Source organism: Jaculus jaculus, chromosome 6, assembly GCF_020740685.1.
Source record: "Jaculus jaculus isolate mJacJac1 chromosome 6, mJacJac1.mat.Y.cur, whole genome shotgun sequence".
NCBI lineage: Eukaryota > Metazoa > Chordata > Mammalia > Rodentia > Dipodidae > Jaculus > Jaculus jaculus.
The window spans coordinates 4,095,001-4,115,771 of NC_059107.1; the positions used below are offsets into that span (position 1 = coordinate 4,095,001).

The following is a 20,771-nucleotide window of genomic DNA, read 5'->3' on the forward strand; positions in this document are numbered from 1 at the left end:
CCACCCTGGTTGCCATGTCCAGGTCCTCCACCACCATCTCCATAACCAGGGCTACCTCCAAAATCTCCACCACCAAGTCCGCCTCCATATCCATTGTAGCTGTCCCCAAATCCATGTCCACTTCCATCTCCATCAGATCCTCCCCTAAAGTTACTTCCTGGTCCTGGTCCAAAATTTCCACCACCACCACGGGAACCTCCAAAACCAAAGTTCCCTCCTCTTCCACTCCTGGAGCTCGACTTCCTGCATTTCTTGTCTTGACAGTGCTTTTCTTTCTTCTGCATTATGACCATTAATGGTGTGATATTTTTGCAATACAATTTTATCCACAGGATCATGGTCATCAAAGGTAACAAAGCCAAAGCCTCTTTTCTTTCCAGATTGCCTGTCAGTAATTATTTCAACAGTATCAGTTTTCCCATATTCTTCAAAGTAATCTCTAAGGTGATGCTCCTCGGTGTCTTCTTTAATTCCGCCAACAAATAGCTTCTTCACAGTCACCTGGGCTCCAGCTTCTCCAGACTCCTCTCTGGCTACCGCGCGTTCTGGCTCAACTACTCTCCCATCAATCGAATGAGGCCTCGCAGCCACGGCAGCATCTGCCTCAGCCATGGATGAGAATTTACAAAACCAAATCCTCTTGACCTTTTGCTTGCAGGATCCCTCATTACCACAGTCTGTGAGCTTTCCCCATTGCTTGTAGTAGTTTCTCCAACTTTCTTCAGTGGTTTCAAAGTTTAAGCCACCAATGAAGAGTTTACGGAACTGTTCCTGTTTCTCTCTTTTTCCTCCCAGAGGAACAGTTTCTAAAGTTTTCTCGGCCTCCCGAGCGCTGGGATTAAAGGCGTGCTCCACCACGCCCGGCAATTAGAGCCATATTTTCAGAGTAACGGGATCAAAAAAAAAAAAATCATTTTTCCTGCACTACCCTAGGAATTCTGACCCAACACGTATAAGCTTCTGTAGTTATACACAATCAGCTAAAGAAAAACAAAAAACAAAAAACAAAAAACCTGAAAGTGAATTTCAAGCAGAACCCTTTAGGAGTTAGTGCAGTAACCCTCCGCCCAAGAAACCTTCCTCACAGCCACACAAGGTTTCAAGTTTTTCCACTCGGCCCTTCAGCGCAGCTAAACCCGCTCATGGGGAAGAATCCAGGGCTGGGGGAGAAAATGGTTCCTGGCAACATGGCTGGCGGTGCGGGCTGGAATCCCTGCCCCGGGGCGGCGCCAGCAGCCCTGCCTGCGTCTTACCTTCTTTAAGTTCTGCTTAGGAACTCGGGGTTCGTAGTTGGGATAGCTGAGATGCAGCTTGTTTGTGTGACTCTGCTCAACCGTTCTGCTGGGTTCCAGGCTGTCGCCTCAACCCTTCCCTTTCTAGTATTTGGATCAAACCCATGGCCAGGCACTCTACTACTGAGTTATACCATTAGCCTTTACCTAGCTCTTAAATATAATATAGTATGAATGGTACTTTGATATTTTAAAATTTTACTTGTGAAAGGCTTTCTTTTAAAAGTTATTCATTGTTTTTGTTCCAAACTAGCTTGCTTATACATTAGCAGCCATATCTGTCATTGTTGACAATGTGTTCCTTACTTTCATGACTTTGTCTAGAATATATACCTCTGCCTCCTGAGTGCTGGGATTGTCCGTTTGGAAAGGCGGTATTGTGTAGGAGCGTGCCGTCTGACTTGTGCCTGACCACCTGCCTCTTGCAGGAGGACCAGTATGACCACTTGGATGCTGCTGACGTGACGAAGGTCGAGAAGAGTGCGAACGAGGCGATGGGCTGGATGGACAGCAAGCTGAACCTGCAGAACAAGCGGAGCCTCACGCTGGATCCCGTTGTCACGACGAAGGAGATAGAAGCGAAAATCAAGGTACTCCATGCCCCCCCCCCCCCCCCCCCGTGTTCGAGCTCCCCATAGGCGTTTGGGGAACATCTTGTGTGTCTTAGCTTCTGTGGGCGATGCCCTTGTGCTTATTAGCATGTATGTGCAGTGTGTTAATTTGTAAGAAAGCGGTTTTCTTTCTCACCATCCTAGGAGCTGACGAGTCTTTGTAGTCCTATAATTTCAAAGCCCAAACCCAAAGCGGAACCTCCGAAAGATGAACAAAAGCAAGCTGAGCAGAACGGACCAGTGGACGGGCAAGGAGACAGCCCAGGCCCTCAGGCTGCTGAGCAGGGCGCAGATCCGGCCATGCCTTCGGACACGGCCAAGAAGCTTCCTGAGATGGACATTGATTGATTCCAACACTTGTTTATATTAAAACTAGACTATTATAAAGCTTTAAGTTGTCAACTTTGTTCTAAATACCAGCTAGAGCAAGTGCATACTGGAGATTTCGTAGTCAGTTTTTAGGGGACTTGGGGTGGGAGGGTCTAGGTAATATATGGAGCATTTTGACTTCTAAATAGATGCAGAATTGAAGTGCATTGTCTCTCTTCAGAATGGTACTATTTAGAAGCCCGGGTAGTCTTTTCTGAGCTTATATTTCCCTCTTTTTATGTTTATTCATGCTTCTACAAGAGTAGTTTGTTTTGGAAAGTTGATCCATAGCAAAGCTATGAGTAGCTATCAAGCAGGCTTTTCATTCTGACATACATGACAGGAGCTGGAAAAGCCTATGGAGATCCCCTCAACATTCTGCCTGGTGTGGGCTGGGGAGAGGGCGCCCTCTGTTTCTGAGGGCCAGAGCGGACAATGTAGGAGAGAGCAGCCTGGCCCCACTTTGAGGCTCCTCCCTCCACTCCGCCTTCTGTGCTGTCCCGCCTCCCACAGTGAAAGTGAGTACCACGTGCCCCTTTTCAGAACACAGACCTCCTCTAGAGTAAGTTATAAGCTGAAGGTTTAAGCACTTGCAGGTGCTCCTGAAAGCATGCTCACCAATGCCCAGCTATCAAAGTCTGAGTGATCTCTGCTCAGAGGGTAGAGTTGGATAGATGTGCTGTTTGATACAGGCATGAGGCATGGTAGTCTGAGGAGGGCGCCTTGCTTGCCTGTGCCCTGGCCTGTTCAGGTAGGAGGTGCTGTATGTAAGTTTGGGGGTTCATTTAAACTCCCTGAGAAGAGTTAAGATCCTGGCTCATTTACCACACTTGTGTGTAAGGTTACTGTCCACCCTGGATCTGCCAATTGGGTTGTGCTAAAACAGCTGGCAGATCGCACAAAGCTCGAGGGCACAAGGTGCCAAGGCAGTCCTGCCGCTTGAGCTCCGCCCTGTCTGCACAGACCACTCAGCCTGCCCCTCAGGCGCGTTGACAGGAGGGAGCCGTTTTGGAAACTTGAAAGGGAATATTGTATTAGAGGCCAGAGCTGCTTACTTGCCTTAGAACCTGTTATGGACTTTGTTGGCCACGTTTGGATCTTTGTAATAACTGCTGTTCTGTGTGACAGAGTGCCCCTCAGTTAGGTTTGGCCTGTTGGAACTAAGCTTACACCTTGCATAGACATTCTCAGTTTCTGTGCTACACAGAAAGGCCCCAGCTCCTAACTGCTGTGGAGACAGTTGCTTGGAGAGGAGGTGTTGGGCAAGCACGACCGATGCCTCCCTCGGCCCAGGCTCAGCGCAGAGAAGGTGCACTCCGTCTTACGTTTAACCGAGTTTCTTAAAAGAATGTAGACCTGTAAGAGACCTTGAGACTCAGTTGTTTTGTGTTCTCCCTGTTACGTGTGCTTCAGGAATTCCAGCTGGCCTTGCCGTGAGGCCAATAACTAATCGAAATGCAGGCTGCAGGATTAAGCCAATTTATGCAACTGACTGTCCTTAATGGCCATTTCTTATTTGTGTGTGTGTGTGTGTGTGTGTGTGTGTGTGTGTGTGAGTGTGCGCGTGCGTGTGTGTTGGGGGGTTGGGCATTGGGATGGGGGTGATGTCGCAGTTCACAGTTCAAAGTAGAAATCAGATGATGTGATCTGCTTGCTGTTTGTCTAGACAGGCTGCAAGACCACATGGACTCGCGAGGAACAGGCCAGAACGTGGTAATGGATGACTTATGTGCAAACAATCGTTTATCCAAGTTGCATTATCCAAATGGTTTGTTAAAACTCCAGCTCACGTTCTTACACTAAGAAAACATTCAGAAAATGGGAGACAAGTATAGGAAAAATTAATAAAGAAACCTGTCTTACACTCAAAGGAATAATTTTCTTAATTTTCTTATGCTGTATGTGTGTTGTGTGTGTGTGTATGTATGTATGTATGTATGTGTAAGAGAACAGAGTCAGGTTAGCTGACTTCTTTGTACTTTTTGTAGCTAGTCTACTTTAGCCCAGGGTGCCCTGGAAATCGGTAGCTCTGGCAGATCTCAAACTCTTGGCAGTGTTGAGCCTCTCAAATGCTTGGACTACAAGTGCGGGCCAGCATTCCCGGCTATGAACTTAGCTCTTCTTGGAGCCCCTCAGCCTGGAGAATAACTGTCTAGGCTTTGTTTGCCCTCTGGGTGAAAAGTTCTTTTCTGCTGCCACCCTTCTAGTCCTTGCCAAGTTTCCCATTAGGATCTGCCTTGCGCCTGTCAGCAGGCATACCTTTGAGGGCAACCAGCAGAAGAAAGGTGGTGGCACCTTGGGAGTAGGGTGTGGTCCCTAGGGTGCCAGGAGCAGCGGTTGCTATTGGATGTGTGGGCGGAGTGCACAGTGTGCGTGGAGGCATGGGTGGGGTGCTGATGGGTGTGGAAAAGACACGACTACACAAGACCAGGGCTCTAGGTTGGGGGTGGTCAGTGGCCTTGCGTTCCGGAGGTTTCCCTCTCAAACTGCTGCCACGTGTTGGAGGGGGGGGGCAGTTAGACCCAAAGTCCTGGTCCAGCCGCAGGCGTGTGCAGTGTGATGTTTGGGTTTTCTCTGGTGTCTGTCTGGCAAGAATGGCCTCAGAGAATGTGGTAGGCAGGGCCCAGGGAGCAGTGGGGCCGAGCACAGCTGCCTCTGAGGGGCACTGGGATCCTGGCCAGAGCGCCCCCATTGTGTGGTGGACACCGTGCTCCCGCAGCAGAGGGTGGTGTGGCGGTTTCGCTGAGCGGGAGGAAGAGTTGAAGCAAAGGCTTGTCAAGCCGAGTGTCATCATCTTTGAGATGGAGTGGTGGAAAGGACTGGAAGTGCGGCTCTTACACAGCGAGACTAGATAGAGTCCCTCCAGTCTGGAAAGGAGGCTGCTTGTTAAAAGTTATCCCCCCCACCCCCGGTTTGGTTGGGCACCAGTGACAGATCCACTCAAGTGGAATGTTGAACCAGTGAGCTTTACTGGGGTTACTCCTAGGAATGTGGATGACTGAAAAGCCCGTTGAACACCTGAAAAGCTGCCCCTGGCACAGGAGTCCCTGTGAGTTTCCCGAGTCAAGCCTTTGTAAGGTATGAAGAGGTCTGGTGATGACTCTCCCTTGGCACTTCCGGTACATACACTCTGGCCATAACTGCTAAGACGTCTCTCCAACACTATTTTATTATTAATTTTTTTGGTTTATTTTTATTTATTTATTTGAGAGCGGCTGAAAGAGGCAGAGAGAGAGAATGGGAGTGCTTGTCGGGTGTGCATGAGGCCCTGGGTTCAATCTCCAGCACCACATTCTCTGGGGATGGCAGCTGGCACGTGCCTGTAATCCTAGCCCTTGGGAGGTGGAGACAGGAGTAACAGAAATTCAAGGCCACTCTTGGCTACATGGTGAGCTTGAGGCCAGCCCCGATACCTGAGACCCTAACTCAAATGAATTAAAAGAATGGCTCTAAGGCTTTGGACCCAGAATAAGAGAAGCCTGCCCGCGGGGATGGCAGTGGCAAGGGTGGGAGCCCACCTAAAGTGTGAGTGCGCTGGTGGACGTGGGACAGTTGGTGGTGGGGGAGGGGCAGGGTGGTTGGCAGTGTCCTCTGCCCATGGTCCAGAGCGTGGAAGAGGTTGGCTTCTCCCAGTACCCTGGAGACGACAGAGGTCTGCCAGTGCAGTCCAGGGTGGTCATTGTTGGGGAGAGCCCTGCACTTGACCCTGTAACCTGGAATGCTGCGGTCCTCGTGAGCGGAAGTGAGTGTAGGAGCCAAGGACGCGACCTCTTCACGGCAGCCCTTGAGGCAGGAAGAAGGGGGCGTATTGCTGGGGCACCGGGAAGGAGAGGCGCCAGCAGAATGCTGCCCAGATTTCCCCAGTATCCACGGGCATGTGCCAGGCCTCAACCTGTCATCCAGTTTTGGCACATGCTGGCAGGACGGGGGACAGGAAGTTTTACTTCCACCCGCCCTGGAATTTGCACGGTTCGAGCACAGCACACAGAACGCTGAGTTTGTGTTGGCTCTCTTCACTGCCTGTGCCCGGCGCACATCCTTCAGGGCCAGGTGGCCAGTGAGATTTGGATTCCTGGATCCATGGAGGGAGAGAGGATGCCAAAACTGCTTCTTTTTTTTTTTTAAAATATTTTTTGTTCATTTTTTATTTGAGAGCGACAGACACAGAGAGAAAGACAGATAGAGGGAGAGAGAGAGAATGGGCGCGTCAGGGCCTCCAGCCTCTGCAAACGAGCTCCAGACGCATGTGCCCCCTTGTGCATCTGGCTAACGTGGGACCTGGGGAGCCGAGCCTCGAACCGGGGTCCTTAGGCTTCACAGGCAAGTGCTTAACTGCTAAGCCATCTCTCCAGCCCCAAAACTGCTTCTTATCATGAGTTAGCCTTTGCTTCCACATACTTCAGATCTTGCTTTCCCTTCCCTCACCATATTCTATGTGCACTTAAAAACTTTAAAATATCTACCAGTCTAGGGCTGGAGAGACGGCTTAGTACTTAAGGCACTTGGCTTGAAGCCTAAGGATCCAGGGTCTCTCCAGACCCCACATTAGCCAGATGCACAAAGGTGAGGCAAGCGCAGGGTCACACATGGCCACTAGATGGCACAAGCGTCTGGAGTTAGATTGTGGTGGCTGTCGCCCTGGCGTGCCATTTCTCTCCACCCCCTAAAAATAAAACATACCTGGGCTGGAGAGATGGTTTAGTGGTTAAGCGCTTGCCTGTGAAGCTTAAGAACCCCAGTTCGAGGCTTGATGCCCCAGGACCCATGTTAGTCAGATGCACAACAGGGAGCACGTGTCTGGAGTTCGTTTGCAGTGGCTGGAGGCCCTAGTGTGCCCATTCTCTGTCTCTCTCTCTCTCTCTGTCGCTCTCAAATAAATAAATAAAATTAAAAAAATTAAAAATAAAATATACTAGTCTAGTGGCTGGGGTTGTGGTTCAGTGGGTAAAAGCTCTTGTTGAATAAGCATGAAGACCTGAGTTCAAGCCCTAGCACCCAGGTAAAAAGATGTGTGGCTGTGCATGTCTGTAACCTCTAGGCTGAAGGGGTTGGGGCAGGGATTGCTGGGGGTGAGGGGATTGAGGCAGGGACAGCAAGATTGCCGGGGCTTCCTGTCTAGCCAAAAAATGCCAAGTTCCAGGCTTAATGAGAGACTGCCTCAAGGAAACAGTGGAAGAGTGGAGGGAGACTCCGCCCTCTAGCCTCTGCGGGGACACACTGTGCACGTCTGTACACATTGATCCGCCACATGCATGCATACCACGTAAAAGTTAAGAAAGAAGTCTGCCCTGTAGATTTGGTCAATACCTTAGCAACGAGAAAGCCGGAATCACTCGGAATGCCACCTCACCTCAGCGACAGCTTCCAGGCTGCAAGCCCAGGTTCTCGGGGGTGGGGGATTAGCTGGATGTGCTCATCGAGAGAGCAATTTTTAGCCATGCCAGCAGGGAGTTCGTGATCTTGTTGACAAGCAGCATAAGCAAGGGTTGGTTCTCAGCCTGAGGGTACAACCCATCATGCAGGGAAGGCCTGGTGGTGGAGACCACAGGTGGCTGGTCACACTGGGGCACAGTTGGGGTGCAGAGAGAGAGGGGTGCTGTTGCTCAGCTTCTCTTTGCCCAGCCCGGTGCCCCACAAAGAGAAATGCTGCCAGCTTCCTGCCTCCATTAAGCCTCTGAAAACACCCTTTCGTGGACACACATGTACACATACAGGTTTGTCTCCTAGGTGACTCCAGATCCCATCAGGCTGACAACATTACCCATCACAGGAGGGTACTGGGACCCTGGAGAGGCCCGTGCAGCAGTCGGGGCAGCCCTGGCTGATGAAGGGTCTTGCGGCTCTGCCCACTCCTGTCCTGCCCCTCACAGCTGAGGCTGGGCCCTGGCCAGTTCCCACTCCTGCGGCCTGCAGGAACCACGGAACTGAGAAGGCACTCGGAGTACTTGAATGCACAAACGCAGCTGTTTTTCCGGCGTGGATGTATGTGTATGTGTGTGTGGGCACATACATGCCAAGTGCACCTGTGGGGGTCTGAGGACCCCCTTTCCAGGGTTGGCCCTCAACTCAGTCTCCTTTGAGGCAGGGCCCCATCTCTTGCTCTTGCTCTCCATGATGCCTGCTCCAGATTAGCTGGCCAAGAGTTTCCAAGACACCCTGTCCCAACTTTTTTTTTCTTACTATTTCTTTTTTTTTTTTTTTTTTTTTTTTTTTTTGTGGAAGGGTTTCACACTAGTCCAGGCTGACCTGGAATTCATTATGTAGTCTCAGGGTGGCCTTGAACTCATGGCGATCCTCCTATTTCTGCCTCCCGAGCGTTGGGATTAAAGGCGTGTGTCACCATGCCTGGCTCAACTTTTTAAAAAAGCTTTTATTTATTTGGAGAGAGAAAGGATGAGTGCACCAGCACCTCTTGCCACTGGAAATGAACACCAGATGCATTCTTCACTTTGTGCATCTGGCTTTATGTGGGCGCTGGGAGAATCGAACCCAGGCTATCAGGCTTTGTAAGCAAGTACCTTTAATCACCAAGCCATCTCTCCAGCCCTCTGCCTCCCATCTTGCAGCTGGTACTACAGAAGCCCACCACAACCTCCAATGTCTGACATGTGGCCTGAGGTTCTGCACTCTGGTATTCATGCCTGCAGGGCAGTCACTTTATCCACTGATCCCCAGCCCAGAAATGTAATGTTTTCAGCAGGGACAGCATCCCTCTAACACCACCTTTTGGATGGGGGAAGGGCCAAGGCCGGTGAACATCACAATGCCAGGAATGCTCATGCCAGCTGGTTTGAATGTCACTAGCCTGGAGAGCTGTGTGCCTACCGAAAGTTCACCCAGATTATGGCTATCTTAGTGTCTCCTCCTCTGTAGAGATATACAAGACTCTGTTCTTTGAAACCCATGACTAGTGCCAAGCCTGGTAATACTGCATTTCCATATATATGTACCTGTCCCAGTGAAGCAATGCATTAGGTGCACTAAGAGATCAATGATACTGAACTAGTCCATCTCAAAAGCTGTGCCATGGGCAAGCCCAGCACATGTGACCAGACAAATGGATGTGTGACATCCTGGGCAGGACAGCAAGAGATTTCATCACATTATTTCAAATGGTGTGTGATTTAAAATTTGTGAGGCTGGAGGGATGGCCTAGCAGTTAAGGTGTTTTCCTGTGAAGCCTAAGGATCCAGGTTTGATTCACCCGAACCCATGTAAGCCAGCTGCACATGGTGCATGCCTCTGGGGTTCATTTGCAGGGAGCTGGTGGCCCTGGCATTCTGTCTCTCTAGTAAATACATAAAATATTTAAAAAATACAAATTATTTCTGGAAATTTCTACATAATACCTTAAGGCTATGGCTGGTTGGGGGAAAACTGTGGAAAGTGAAGCAGTGGATGACGGGTCTCCTGTGTTTGGAGTGGTACTCCTTCCAGAAGAAAGTATTGTCCTGGGGTCAGCCAGCTCTGATCTGGTCTTCTGTGAGCTGCAATGCTGATGTCACCACACGGGGGCGCCGTCGCCCTTCCTTTGTCATGGCGGTTGGTGTGGGTCAGAATCAGCCATTCAAAGGAGCCCCACCCAGAGTCACCCAGGAAGAAGAGTGGTTAACTCTGCTTCAGGGTAGTTAAAATATGTGTCTGAACCAAGCTTCATGCCTGTTTGACTAACCTTGTTGAGATGGTTGTTAGTCTTTATTGCCAACTTGACAGGATTTATAGTCACTCAGAAGACACTGGTTTGGGTGTGTCTGTGAGGTTGTCCCCAGAGTGTTTAACTGAGGAGGAATGCCTTGCCCTGAATGTGGATGGCATTGCCCCATGGGCTGGGGTCCTGGGCTGAATAAAAAGGAGACTGTAAAGCCCCGTATGGTGGCGCACGCCCTTAATCCCAGCACTTGGGAGGCAGAGGTAGGAGGATGGCTGTGAGTTCAAGGCTACCCTGACTCCATAGTGAATTCCAGGTCAGCGGGGGCTAGAGTGAAACCCTACTTAGAAAAAATGAAAAAAAAGGGGGTGCTGGAGGGATGTCTTAGTGGTTGAAGTGCTTGCCTGCAAAGCCAAAGGACCCGGGTTCGATTCCCCAGGACCCACGTAAGGCAGCTGCACAAGGTGGTGCATACGACTGGAGTTTGTTTGCAGCAGCTGGAGGCCCTGGCATGCCCATTCTCTTTCTGTCTGTCAAATAAATAAATAAAAATAAAAAAAGGAGAATGTCAGCTGACCACTAGCATCTGTCCGTGTCTGCTTCCCTGATGACATGAGACCTGCCGCCTTATGATCCTGCCACCTAGGTGAGAGCCTTCCCCACCATGACGTGAGCCAAAATGGACCCTCTTAAAGTTGCTAGAGAGATGGCTTAGCGGTTAAGCGCTTGCCTGTGAAGCCTAAGGACCCCAGTTCAAGGCTCGATTCCCCAGGACCCACGTTAGCCAGATGCACAAGGGGGCGCACACATCTGGAGTTCGTTTACAGGGGCTGGAGGCCCTGGCACGCCCATCATCTCTCTCTCTGCCACTCTCAAATAAATAAAAATGAATAAAATATTTGAAAAATGACCTTTAAAGTTGCTCTTATCAGGCATTTTGTGTCACAGCAGCCAGAAAAGTGGCCAATATATCTGCAGAGCTGAGTACCCAAAATGTAGTCTGAGTGTGAATGAGACACAAAGCCTGCATGCTCGTCAGCTTGGCTGGGCCCTGGGGGCGTCGCTCAGCTGAGCTCCTGGTGAAGTTCCCGGGAGTCCCATCCAAGAGGCCCGAGTGGGGCCGGAGCGAGCATTTCTTCGTGCGTGTGAGCGTGGTGTGCCTGTGCACGCGCATGTGGGTGCCAGCGCGTGTAGAGGCCGGGGGCCGACGCCGGGTGTCTTCCTCTCCACCGTGGGCATGGGGGGCAGCGCCTCCGCCCGGGCTTCCACTTGGTGGCTCTGCCAGAGCGGCGCCCGCAGCCTAACCTCTCCCCCGCAGGGCCAGGGCTGCAGGGTGCGCCCCGCTGTCGTGAAGGTCACTGCTGCCCTGGCCAGTTAGCCCCGCTGCGGGCCAGGTTGTGTTTGCCCATTGACGGGCAGAGGCTCCAGGAGACACCGACGTGGTCTAGAAGGAAGGGCTGATGGCATGGACGAAATGGTAGTGAGGTGATAGCAAACCGGAATTCGTTACTGGAGCATGCAGGTTTTTGTTTCTGTTTTCCTGAGGTACTAGCTCAGGCTGACTTGGAATTCGCCATGTAGTCTCAGGGTGGCCTTGAACTCACGGCAATCCTCCTACTTCTAGGTGGTGGTTTGATTCAGGTGTTCCCCATAAACTCAGGTGTTCTGAATGCTAGGTCTCCAGCTGATGGAGATTTGGGAATTAATGCCTCCTGTGTGTGTTGTTGTGGGCAGGCTTATGCGTGTTATAGCCAGTTTCCCCATGCCAGTGTTTGGCACACTCTCCTGTTGCTATTGTCCACCTTATGTTGGCCAGGGGGCTGATGTCCACCATCTGCTCATCTGCTCATGCCATTGTTTTCCCCTGCCATCGTGGAACTTCCCCTCGAGCCTGTAAGCCAAAATAAACCTCTTTTCCCCACTAGCTACTCTTGGTTGGGTGATTTCTACCAGCAACGAACTGGACTGCAACACTCTGCCTCCTGAGTGCTGGATTAAGGTGTGCACCACCACACCTGGCTGAGCATGCAGGTTTTGATGGGTTGGTGCTCCAAGGGCCTGTGAGAGAAAGAACTTCACAAGACTTTGGGTTACAGCCTCTTATGCATTTTGGAAGAAAACTCCGCGGCAGTCATTCCTCACCGTGCATGTGTGTCCAAGGTGCCCTACACAGCCACATTGTCTGCGACCTGCTCATGGAAGACAAGATCAATTCAGCCTCTGGAGGAAATGTTTTTCATGTTTAAGAGCTGGAGTTAAAAAAAAAAAATAAAAAGCTGAACTTAACCTGGAGGTACAAAGGTGCTGGGCCATTTCCCCACCCAGCTCTGGGTGCAGAGCCCAGGTCCGAGGGGCAGGACAGAGACAGGAAGGATGGTTCCCAGATGTCTCCACCTCCTGCCCCTTGAAAGGCTGCCTGGTATTGACCACAGTCTTCAAGCTCAGTGGGGACCAGCTTCTTATCTAGGTTACTGTCATGCCAAGTTGGGAGACTGGGTGGGAGAGACAGAGCTCTAGAGGAGAAGGAGGCCTGGAGGAACCTGGGCAAGAATATTTTTGGCTTAAAGACTATGATGGTGGTGATCACTGGAGTGACTCAAAACTCACCAGAGTTGCAGCTGGAGAGATGGCTTAGCGGTTAAGGCGTTTGCCTGCATAGCCAAAGGATCCCTGTTCGACTCTCCAGGACCCGTGTAAGCCAGATGCACAAGGGGGCGCACGTGTCTGGAGTTCATTTGCAGTGGTTGGAGGCCCTGGTGTGCTCATTCTCTTTCTCTGCCTATTTCTCTCAAATAAATAAAATATATATTAAAAAAAAAACCCTCACCAGAGTGCTGAGAAGTGACACTGGAGTGTTCAGCACTAAGTGAGACATCTCTATCACACTCTCTAAACCTCTGGGGCCATTGTGGAAGAGATGACAGGAAGAATGTAAGAGCCAAAGGAAGGGAGGAATGCTTACAGTGCTGTCGTCCAGACACAAAGTGACCTCACTATTCATGACCTCACAGTGGCTGACACTACCCACATGAGACCTGTCTACCTACGTGAGACCTGCATAGTAGGAAGGAAAAAAAATGATGACATCAAAATAGAAGAGAGGACTGGAGAGATGGCTTAGCGGTTAAGTGCTTGCCTGTGAAGCCTAAGGACCTGGGTTTGAGGCTCGGTTCCCCAGGACCCACATTAGCCAGATGCACAAGGGGGCGCACGCGTCTGGAGTTCGTTTGCAGTGGCTGGAGGCCCTGGCGCGTCCATTTTGTCTCTCTCTTTATCTGCCTCTCTCTCTCTCTCTGTCTGTTGCTCTCAAATAAATAAATAAAAATAAACAAAAACCATAGAAGAGAGTAAGTAGTTGGAAAGAGTTCAGTGGAGTAGGGATTTAGGAGCAGGAAAATGGAAGGTAGTAGGAGGGGATAATGATCATGGAATATTGTCTATATTTATGGAAACTGTCAATAAAAACTGAACTAGAAAAAACAAAAACAAGACCTATCTTAACTTCCTGAAGTTCCATAGGAGCTGGATTTCTGGGCTCCCTTCGTACTTCCAGCACATGTAAAGAGGGGCCTAGAGTTTGGATATGCAACAACTTCCCAGGGCTGTCAATGCTTCTGACCTTTGGGTGAGGGGCTGCAAGCTGGCAGGAGGCGGGGAGGGAGCCCGGTCACGTCTGCGGGGAATAGAAAGAAAGGAAAACGCGAGCTTGCTTGGAAAGACAGTGCAAGTTTGGAATTTTGCTCAAGTTGGTTTTACCTGTTGGATCCCGTGCCTCTGATACCATATTCAGCTGGCATGGGCTGAGGGGCTTGGGATTATGGGAATTTGCCCTAACCTGGTGTTGCAGTCAGGTTTGCATTGCTGGTAGAAATCACTCAACCAAGAGTACCTTGTGGGAAAAAAAGAGGTTTATTTTGGCTTACAGGCTCTAGGGGAAGCTCCATGATGGCAGGGAAAACGATGGCATGAGCAGAGGGTGGATATCACCCCATGGCCCACATAAGGTAGACAATAGCAACTGGAGAGTGTGCCAAACACTGGCTATAAAGCCCATAAGCCCACCCCCAACAATACACCGCCTCCAGGAGGCATTAATTCCAAATTTCCATCAGCTGGGGAACCTAGCATTCAGCACACCTGAGTTTATAGGGAACACCTGAATCAAACCACTACAGTTGCTGTTGCAGTCAGGTTTGCATTGCTGGTAGAAATCACCCAACCAAGAGCAGCTTGTGGGAAAAAGGGGTTTATTTTGGCTTACAGGCTTGAGGGAAAGCTTCACGGTGGCAGGGAAAATGATGGCATGAGCAGAGGGTGGACATCACCCTCTGGTCAACATAAGATGGACCATAGCCACTGGAGAGTGTGCCCAACACTGGTATGGGGACACTGGCTATAACACCCATAAGCCCGCCCCCAACAATACACTGCCTCCAGGAGGTGTTAATTCACAAGTCTCCATCAGCTGGAGACTTAGCATTCAGAACACCTGAGTTTATGGGGGACACCTAATCAAACCACCACACTTGGGGTCACTAGCATGTGGAACTCCTTCTCTGGGTGACTGTCTTGGGTCGGCCCAGGGTGCATCATTTCCCCAAGCCCGCGGTTTCTTTCTTTTTGTGTGTCTTTCTCCTGGCCAGGCTGGAATCTTGGCCACGGTGGAGAAGCATTTCCTCAGAGGACTCAGGGGCTCATTCCAGATTGGCTTTAAACTCATTGCATAGTTGAGGATGACCTTGAACTCCTGATCCTCCTGCCTCCACCTCCAAAGTGCTGGCATTACAGACATCTGCCACCAGACCTGGTTTATGTGGTTCCGGGGATCAAACCCCATGCGAGGCAAGCCCTCTACCAGCCAAACTACACCACCCGTTCCTGAGAGTTCCCTTGTCGAACCGAGCCCACAGCGTTCAGACACCCCGTCTTCAAACTGGAGGGTCACTACAGACCAGAGGTGTCCTCACATTCCTGGAGCTGTTCCCAGACCAGCCACTCAGGCAGAGCAGTTTCCAAGAACTCAGATTCAGCTCTTCAGTGCGCTTCACACAGCTGTAAAGGACACTTTAGAAAGGAGCCCCCACCTGGAGCTAACTCAGCAAGCAGTGCCATCCACTAATGAAATTGCTTCCTGTTAATTTGAGTTTACAAAATAAATGGCTCCCAACAATCCGGCAGGGCTTCTTGATGACACTCCAGTCCCCGGGGGCTGCGGTCGTGGGACTTTAGCAGCAAGCCTCAGGATGTGCTGGCTCAAACGCCATGGCAACCACCAGGGGGGGCCCTGGGGGTCACTACAAACGGGGAGGCCGAGTCATTTTCTGACTTCTTTGTCCGCTCCGTAGACATCTTCATGGTCCTCTGCGCTGGCCTGGTGATCCGGCCACCAGCAGGGCGCATCCTGTCTTCGTGGAGCGGGCAACTCTTTGTCTGGCGCGGCCCACCTACGAGTAATGGAAGCTTGACCATCGCTTGGCAGAGACCGATGGCTCAGCCGGGGACCGAGCCTGGAGCTGAGGAGGTGCTCAGTGGGGTCGGGAGAGGGTTGGGGTAGCTCGACTCCAGGCACGGGGGGAGTGACAAGCAGCGCTGCGGGATGGGGGCAGGGCCTACACGACACTGGTCAGGGCCCTTAGCTTAGAGGCTGTTGGGTCAAGACCCTTCCACCGTGTCACCGGATCCTTGCAGCCAGTGATTCTCCCGCTTCTGCCTCCTGAGCGGTGATATGAAAGACCTGCACTGCTGTGCTCGGCTGTATTTTTATTATTTTTGTCACAGGGTCTCATGTAGCTAAAGCTGGCCTTAAACTCACTGTGTAGCTGAGGATGACCTTGAACTCCTTATCCTCTCTTCTCCACCTCCTGAGTGCTGAGATAGTGGGCGTACACCCCCACACCTGACAGAACCAGCTGTTTGTGGGGAGACCTTGGTGGGGTCAGGACGGCAACAGGAGGCTGTGGAGGAGCTGGGGCCGAGGGGGTGGCTGTCTGGGAGCCACAGCAGAGGCCTTCGTCTTTGGAGGAGATGGATCCCAGAGCCAGGTGGCCCCTGGTGAGTGAGCGGGAGAGGAGGGGGGCCAGGGCTTTGGGCCAGGTGGCTGAAGGGGGGCTTCTCCAGTGCTACACGCAGAATCAGAGGAGATGGGCTCTTCAGGAACAGAATCTCATGAGGGGCGACAGGCTGGGTGGAGGCTGGTAGGTTCAGGATTGCTCACAAATGTATTTAGCCAGTTTCCAACATCCTACTGTGATGGGTTTGCAGCCAAGGGTTCTCTGGAAGGGTTGGCACTCAGAAGCAGTGATCAAGGATTCTCAGTGGATCCCTGACAATGAATGACCTCACCTTTCTTCTGAAGTGAATGTGTGCAAGTGTGTGCGAGTGTGTGTGTGTGTGGGGGGGGGGGCGGGTACTGAGAATACAGCTCGGTTGGTAGAGAGCTTTCTTAGCATGCATGAAGCCCTGGGTTCCATCCCCAGCACTGAATCAACCAGGCGCTGTGGCCCACACTAGTAATTCCAGCATTTGGGAGGTGGAGGCAGGAGAAACAGGAGTTCAAGGCCATTTTCTACTACGTAGTAAGTCCAAGGCCAGTCTGGGATATGTGAGACTCTTGTTTCAAAAATAAGTGAAATTATAAAGTGAAACAGACTGAGTGGAAAGAGGGATCCCCTGTGCTAGAGAGCTCTAAAGATGGCTTGGCTTGGCATGGGCTCGGGGCGTGATCGCAGAGTTGCCGCCCTCAGTGAGGGGCGCAGGGCAGTTTTCTCTCAGGCTGGTCACTTACACCTTCTGCTTGGCAACTGCCCCTTGTTTGTTCCTGGAGGACTCACATTTGCTGGCAGCGGTCACTACGTCCTCCTGGTGACGGTGTGAGCTGAGGTCCTCGCTTTTAACAAGGGGCTTCTGGAGGCGAGTTGGGCACTGTTGAAAGAACTTCTGGGAGGCTCTGGCAATGTCTTCATGCTACTGTTTTTTTTTTTTTTTTGGTCCTTTTGAAGAAATGGGGGTGTTAGTAAACTTCCCTTTCTTTTCAGCTCTGTTCATGTTAAAATGGCCCTGTTCAATTGGGGTGTGGTGGCGCACTTGAGGCAGGAGGATCACAGTGAGTTGAGGCCATTCTGAGACTACATAGCGAATTCCAGGTCAGTCTGGGCTAGGGTAAGACCCTACCTTGAAAAAAAAAATAAAAAGCCCAGCTTAACCACATTGCCAAGAACACAAGGGTCTTGCTTCTTGCTGGGGTCTCTCCTGGGTTGTGGAGGTGCCATCCTGGTTCCTGGAGCTGCTGTCTCTGGTTAGAGTGACCTGGCTTCTTCCCTGGACCAAGGGTAAAGTGCCCCCTAAATTCCAAATGGCCCATTTGTGGACTGCTCCGATGGTCAGTGGTGTGTTGCAGTGACTGCAGTGAGATGCCACAGACTGGGTCCTGACACAGCCAGACTTGATTCTCTCACACTCTTGGAGGCCAGGAGTCTGAAATTCAAGTACGGGTGCGGTTCTTTCCTCTGTGGGCTGGGAGGGAGAATCCCTGCCACCTTCCCCCGGCTCCCAGTGCGGGGTTTCCATACCGTGTCTTCTTTATGCCTGTCCCTGCAGCCACCCAAATTCTCTCTCTTTAAAAATTTTTATATTTATTTATTTATGTGAGAGACAAACAGAAAGAGAGAGGTAGAGAGAGAGAGAGAGAGAGAGAGAGAGAGAGAGAGAGAGAGAGAGAGAGAATGCCTACTCTAGCCACTGCAAATGAATTCCAGATGCCTGCGCCACCATGTGCATCTGGCTTACGTGGGTTCTGAGGAATCAAACCTGGGTCCTTTGGCCTTGCAGGCAAATGCCTTAACTGCTAAGCCATCTCTCCAACCTCAGATTCTTTTCTTTTAAAGGATACTGGTAGTATGGATTAGGGCCCACCCTCATGTTCCCATTTTAATTCGATGAACTCTGAAGGCCTTGTTTCCAAACAAGACCTCGTCTGAGGTACTGGGGTTAGGACTTCCATTTATTTATTTGTTTATTCTTCGAGGTAGGGTCTCTCTTTAGTCCAGGCTGACCTAGAATTCACTATGTAGTCTTAGGGTGGCCTCGAACTCACAGTGATCCTCCTAGACCTCTGCCTCCCGAGTGCTGGGATTAAAGCCGTGCGCCACCATACCTGGCTTGCTTTAAAAAATATTTTATTTATTTGAGAGAGAGAATGAGAATGGGTGTGACAGGGTCCCTAGCCACTGCAAACAAACTCCAGATACCTGTGCCACCTTGTGTATCTGACTTTACATGGGTACTGGGGAGTCAAACTGGGGTCTTTTGGCTTTGCAGGCCACTAAGCCATCTTTCCAGCCCCTTCTACTCTTTTTTGAGACAGAATCTCATGTAGCCCAATTTGGCCTCGAACTTAGGTAGTTAAGGCTGGCCTTGAATTCCTGCCCCTTTGGCTGCAGCCTCCCAAGGGCTGGGATTATAGTCATGCACCGTTACGCTCAGCCCTGACCTGTGTTCTGGAGAGCTGGGATGGGCCCATTTTGCGGGTGTGTGTCATCTGAAGTGTAAAGTCAGTGGGGGGGGGGCAGGACTGGACCCCTACACTAAGGTCCTGTGGACAAGCCCGGATGGCTGTCCTCTGCCACACGCGGGGCCAGGACTGGGAGTGTGGCTCCTCGCTGCGCGCTGTCCACTAGCGCTGCGGGGGGCAGCAGGCCACCAACCCCGAAACGCAGCCCTGGTTTGGGGCATGAGGACGAGATGGGCAGCCGAATTTCACATGTAGATCTTGCTGCATTTAACATTTATGAGTGGCTGTAAAAGGGAAGGTTGGAGTTGTATCCGCAGTTCCCAAGCACAAGCCGTAATTCTACCACACTCCAGCAGCTGTTTTAAGATCCTAGCTGAGAATGTTGGGTAATTGGCTTCCTGTTGTCCTGGGCCCATCAGTTAGGCCCCATCAACTTGATTATAAATTCTCTGGGATTTATTCGTAAACAACATTTGGGGGGCTTGTCACTGGTGCTTTGCAGCCGGGCTTCTGGAAGTGTTTGAGCACCAGTCTGTCCGTGCTTCCCGGCAGCCAGAGAGCCGCAGCTTGGGACCTGGGCTTTGCCAGCGGGCCGAGGGGCAGGGGTGGTATGAGAAGCTGGTCCGGCTGCCCTAGGGTGGCAGCGAGGCCTCCGCAGCAGCCTGCTTACACCGGGAGCTGGTTCCTGGGGACAGGGGTTGAATAAAGCCTGGAGAGATGCCCGTAAGGGGCACATTGTGATCCCAGGGGACAGATGGCTATCCACAGGAGCAGTAGGGTGCTGGTGGGAGACAGAGCTACTTCCTGGGTCCAGAGGGTCTCTTTCCTCATGGTTGTCAGACGGGGAGCTGCAGAGTGGCCCGCGTCCTGGCTCCCTATGGTCTTGGCAGCCGAGTCAGTCACTTTCTCATTATTGAGTCAAAATATCAGACCAAGGGCTGGAGAGATGGCTTAGCGGTTAAGGCCCAGGCCTGTGAAGCCTAAGGACCCAGGTTCAGTTCCCCAGGTCCCATGTAAGCCAGGTGCACAAGGTGATGCACGTGTCTGGAGTTTGTTTGCAGTGGCTGGAGACCCTGGTGTGCCCCTTCTCCCTCCTCTCCCTCCCCTTCTCTCTCTCTGTCTTTAATAAATAAATAAAATTAAATCTTAAAAAAAATACCAGACCAAAATGAGTTTAAGGAAAGAACAGGGTTTATTTCAACCCGAAGCTCCAGGCCACAGGTCATGGGGCGGAGGGGGGGGGGGTGTCCCTGGTGGCAGGAGTTTGAGGCAGGTGGTCCTCGTGGGAAGCCAGAGTGGGCGTTCTGCCCACCGTTCAGGTGGGCTGCTCGCCTCAATTAACCTAATCAAGATAACCCTTCACAGGTGGCTCTAGGTATTGTCCGTTGACAGTTAAGAGCAAACCATCGCCGCAGCTCCCCTGGGCCCTGCCCTTCCCTCAAGATGCTGGGTAGCCCAACTGCGTCCCTCCTGCTGCCTGACCCACCTGGCCTCTTCCTAGGGCAGAGATGCTCCGGGGGTGCAGGGGGCAGAACTTCCTATGGCGGCAGGTGGTCCTTCTTACCATGCTTTTATTTTTATTTACTTATTTTTTATTTTTTTCTTCATTTATTTGAGAGTGACAGAGAGAGAAAGAGGCAGATAGAGAGAGAGAGAGAGAGAGAGAGAGAGAGAATGGGTGCGCCAGGGCTTCCAGCCTCTGCAAACGAACTCCAGATGCGTGCGCCCCCTTGTGCATCTGGCTAACGTGGGTCCTGGGGAATTGAGCCTCAAACCAGGGTCCTTAGGCTTCACAGGCAAGTGCTTAACCACTAAGCCATCTCTCCAGCCCCTTATTTTTATTTTTGCTTTTATTTATTATTTATCTTTAAATTATTATTTAATATATCTGTTTATTTGCAAGCAGAGAGACTATACAGAGAAGAGAGACAGACAGAGAGCATGGGTATGCCAGGGCCTCTAGCCACTGCAAACAAGCTCCAGAAGCGTGTGCCACTTTGTGCATCTGGCTTACGTGGGTACTGGGGAATTGAACCTGAATCCATAGGCTTCACAGGCAAGCACCTTAACCGCTAAGCCATCTCTCCAGCCCGATTCATTTTTATTTTTATTTATTTATTTACTTTTTTCGAGGTAGGATCTCACTTTAGTCCAGGCTGACCTCAGGGTGGCCTCAAACCCATAGTGATCCTCCTTTCTCTGCCTCCAAAGTGCTGGGATTAAAGGTGTGTGTCACTATGCCTTCTTTTTATTTTTTTTTAATTATTGACAACTTCCATAATTATGGACAATACACCATGATAATTCCCTCCTCCCTCACTTTTGCCTTTCCAACTCCACTC

At 51.0% G+C, this 20,771-nt stretch overlaps 1 protein-coding gene across 1 annotated transcript in view; it reads left to right on the forward strand.

Annotated features, from left to right (window-relative positions):
* Positions 1-2,293, forward strand: part of Hspa4 (heat shock protein family A (Hsp70) member 4) — a 50,209-nt gene extending 47,916 nt beyond the window's left edge. The window contains exons 18-19 of the mRNA XM_045152025.1: positions 1,721-1,882; positions 2,048-2,293. Of these exons, the coding sequence (XP_045007960.1) occupies positions 1,721-1,882; positions 2,048-2,251 (366 nt within the window). The 3' untranslated portion in view covers positions 2,252-2,293. The remainder of the gene's footprint in view (positions 1-1,720; positions 1,883-2,047) is intronic.
* Positions 2,294-20,771: the final 18,478 nt, after the last annotated feature.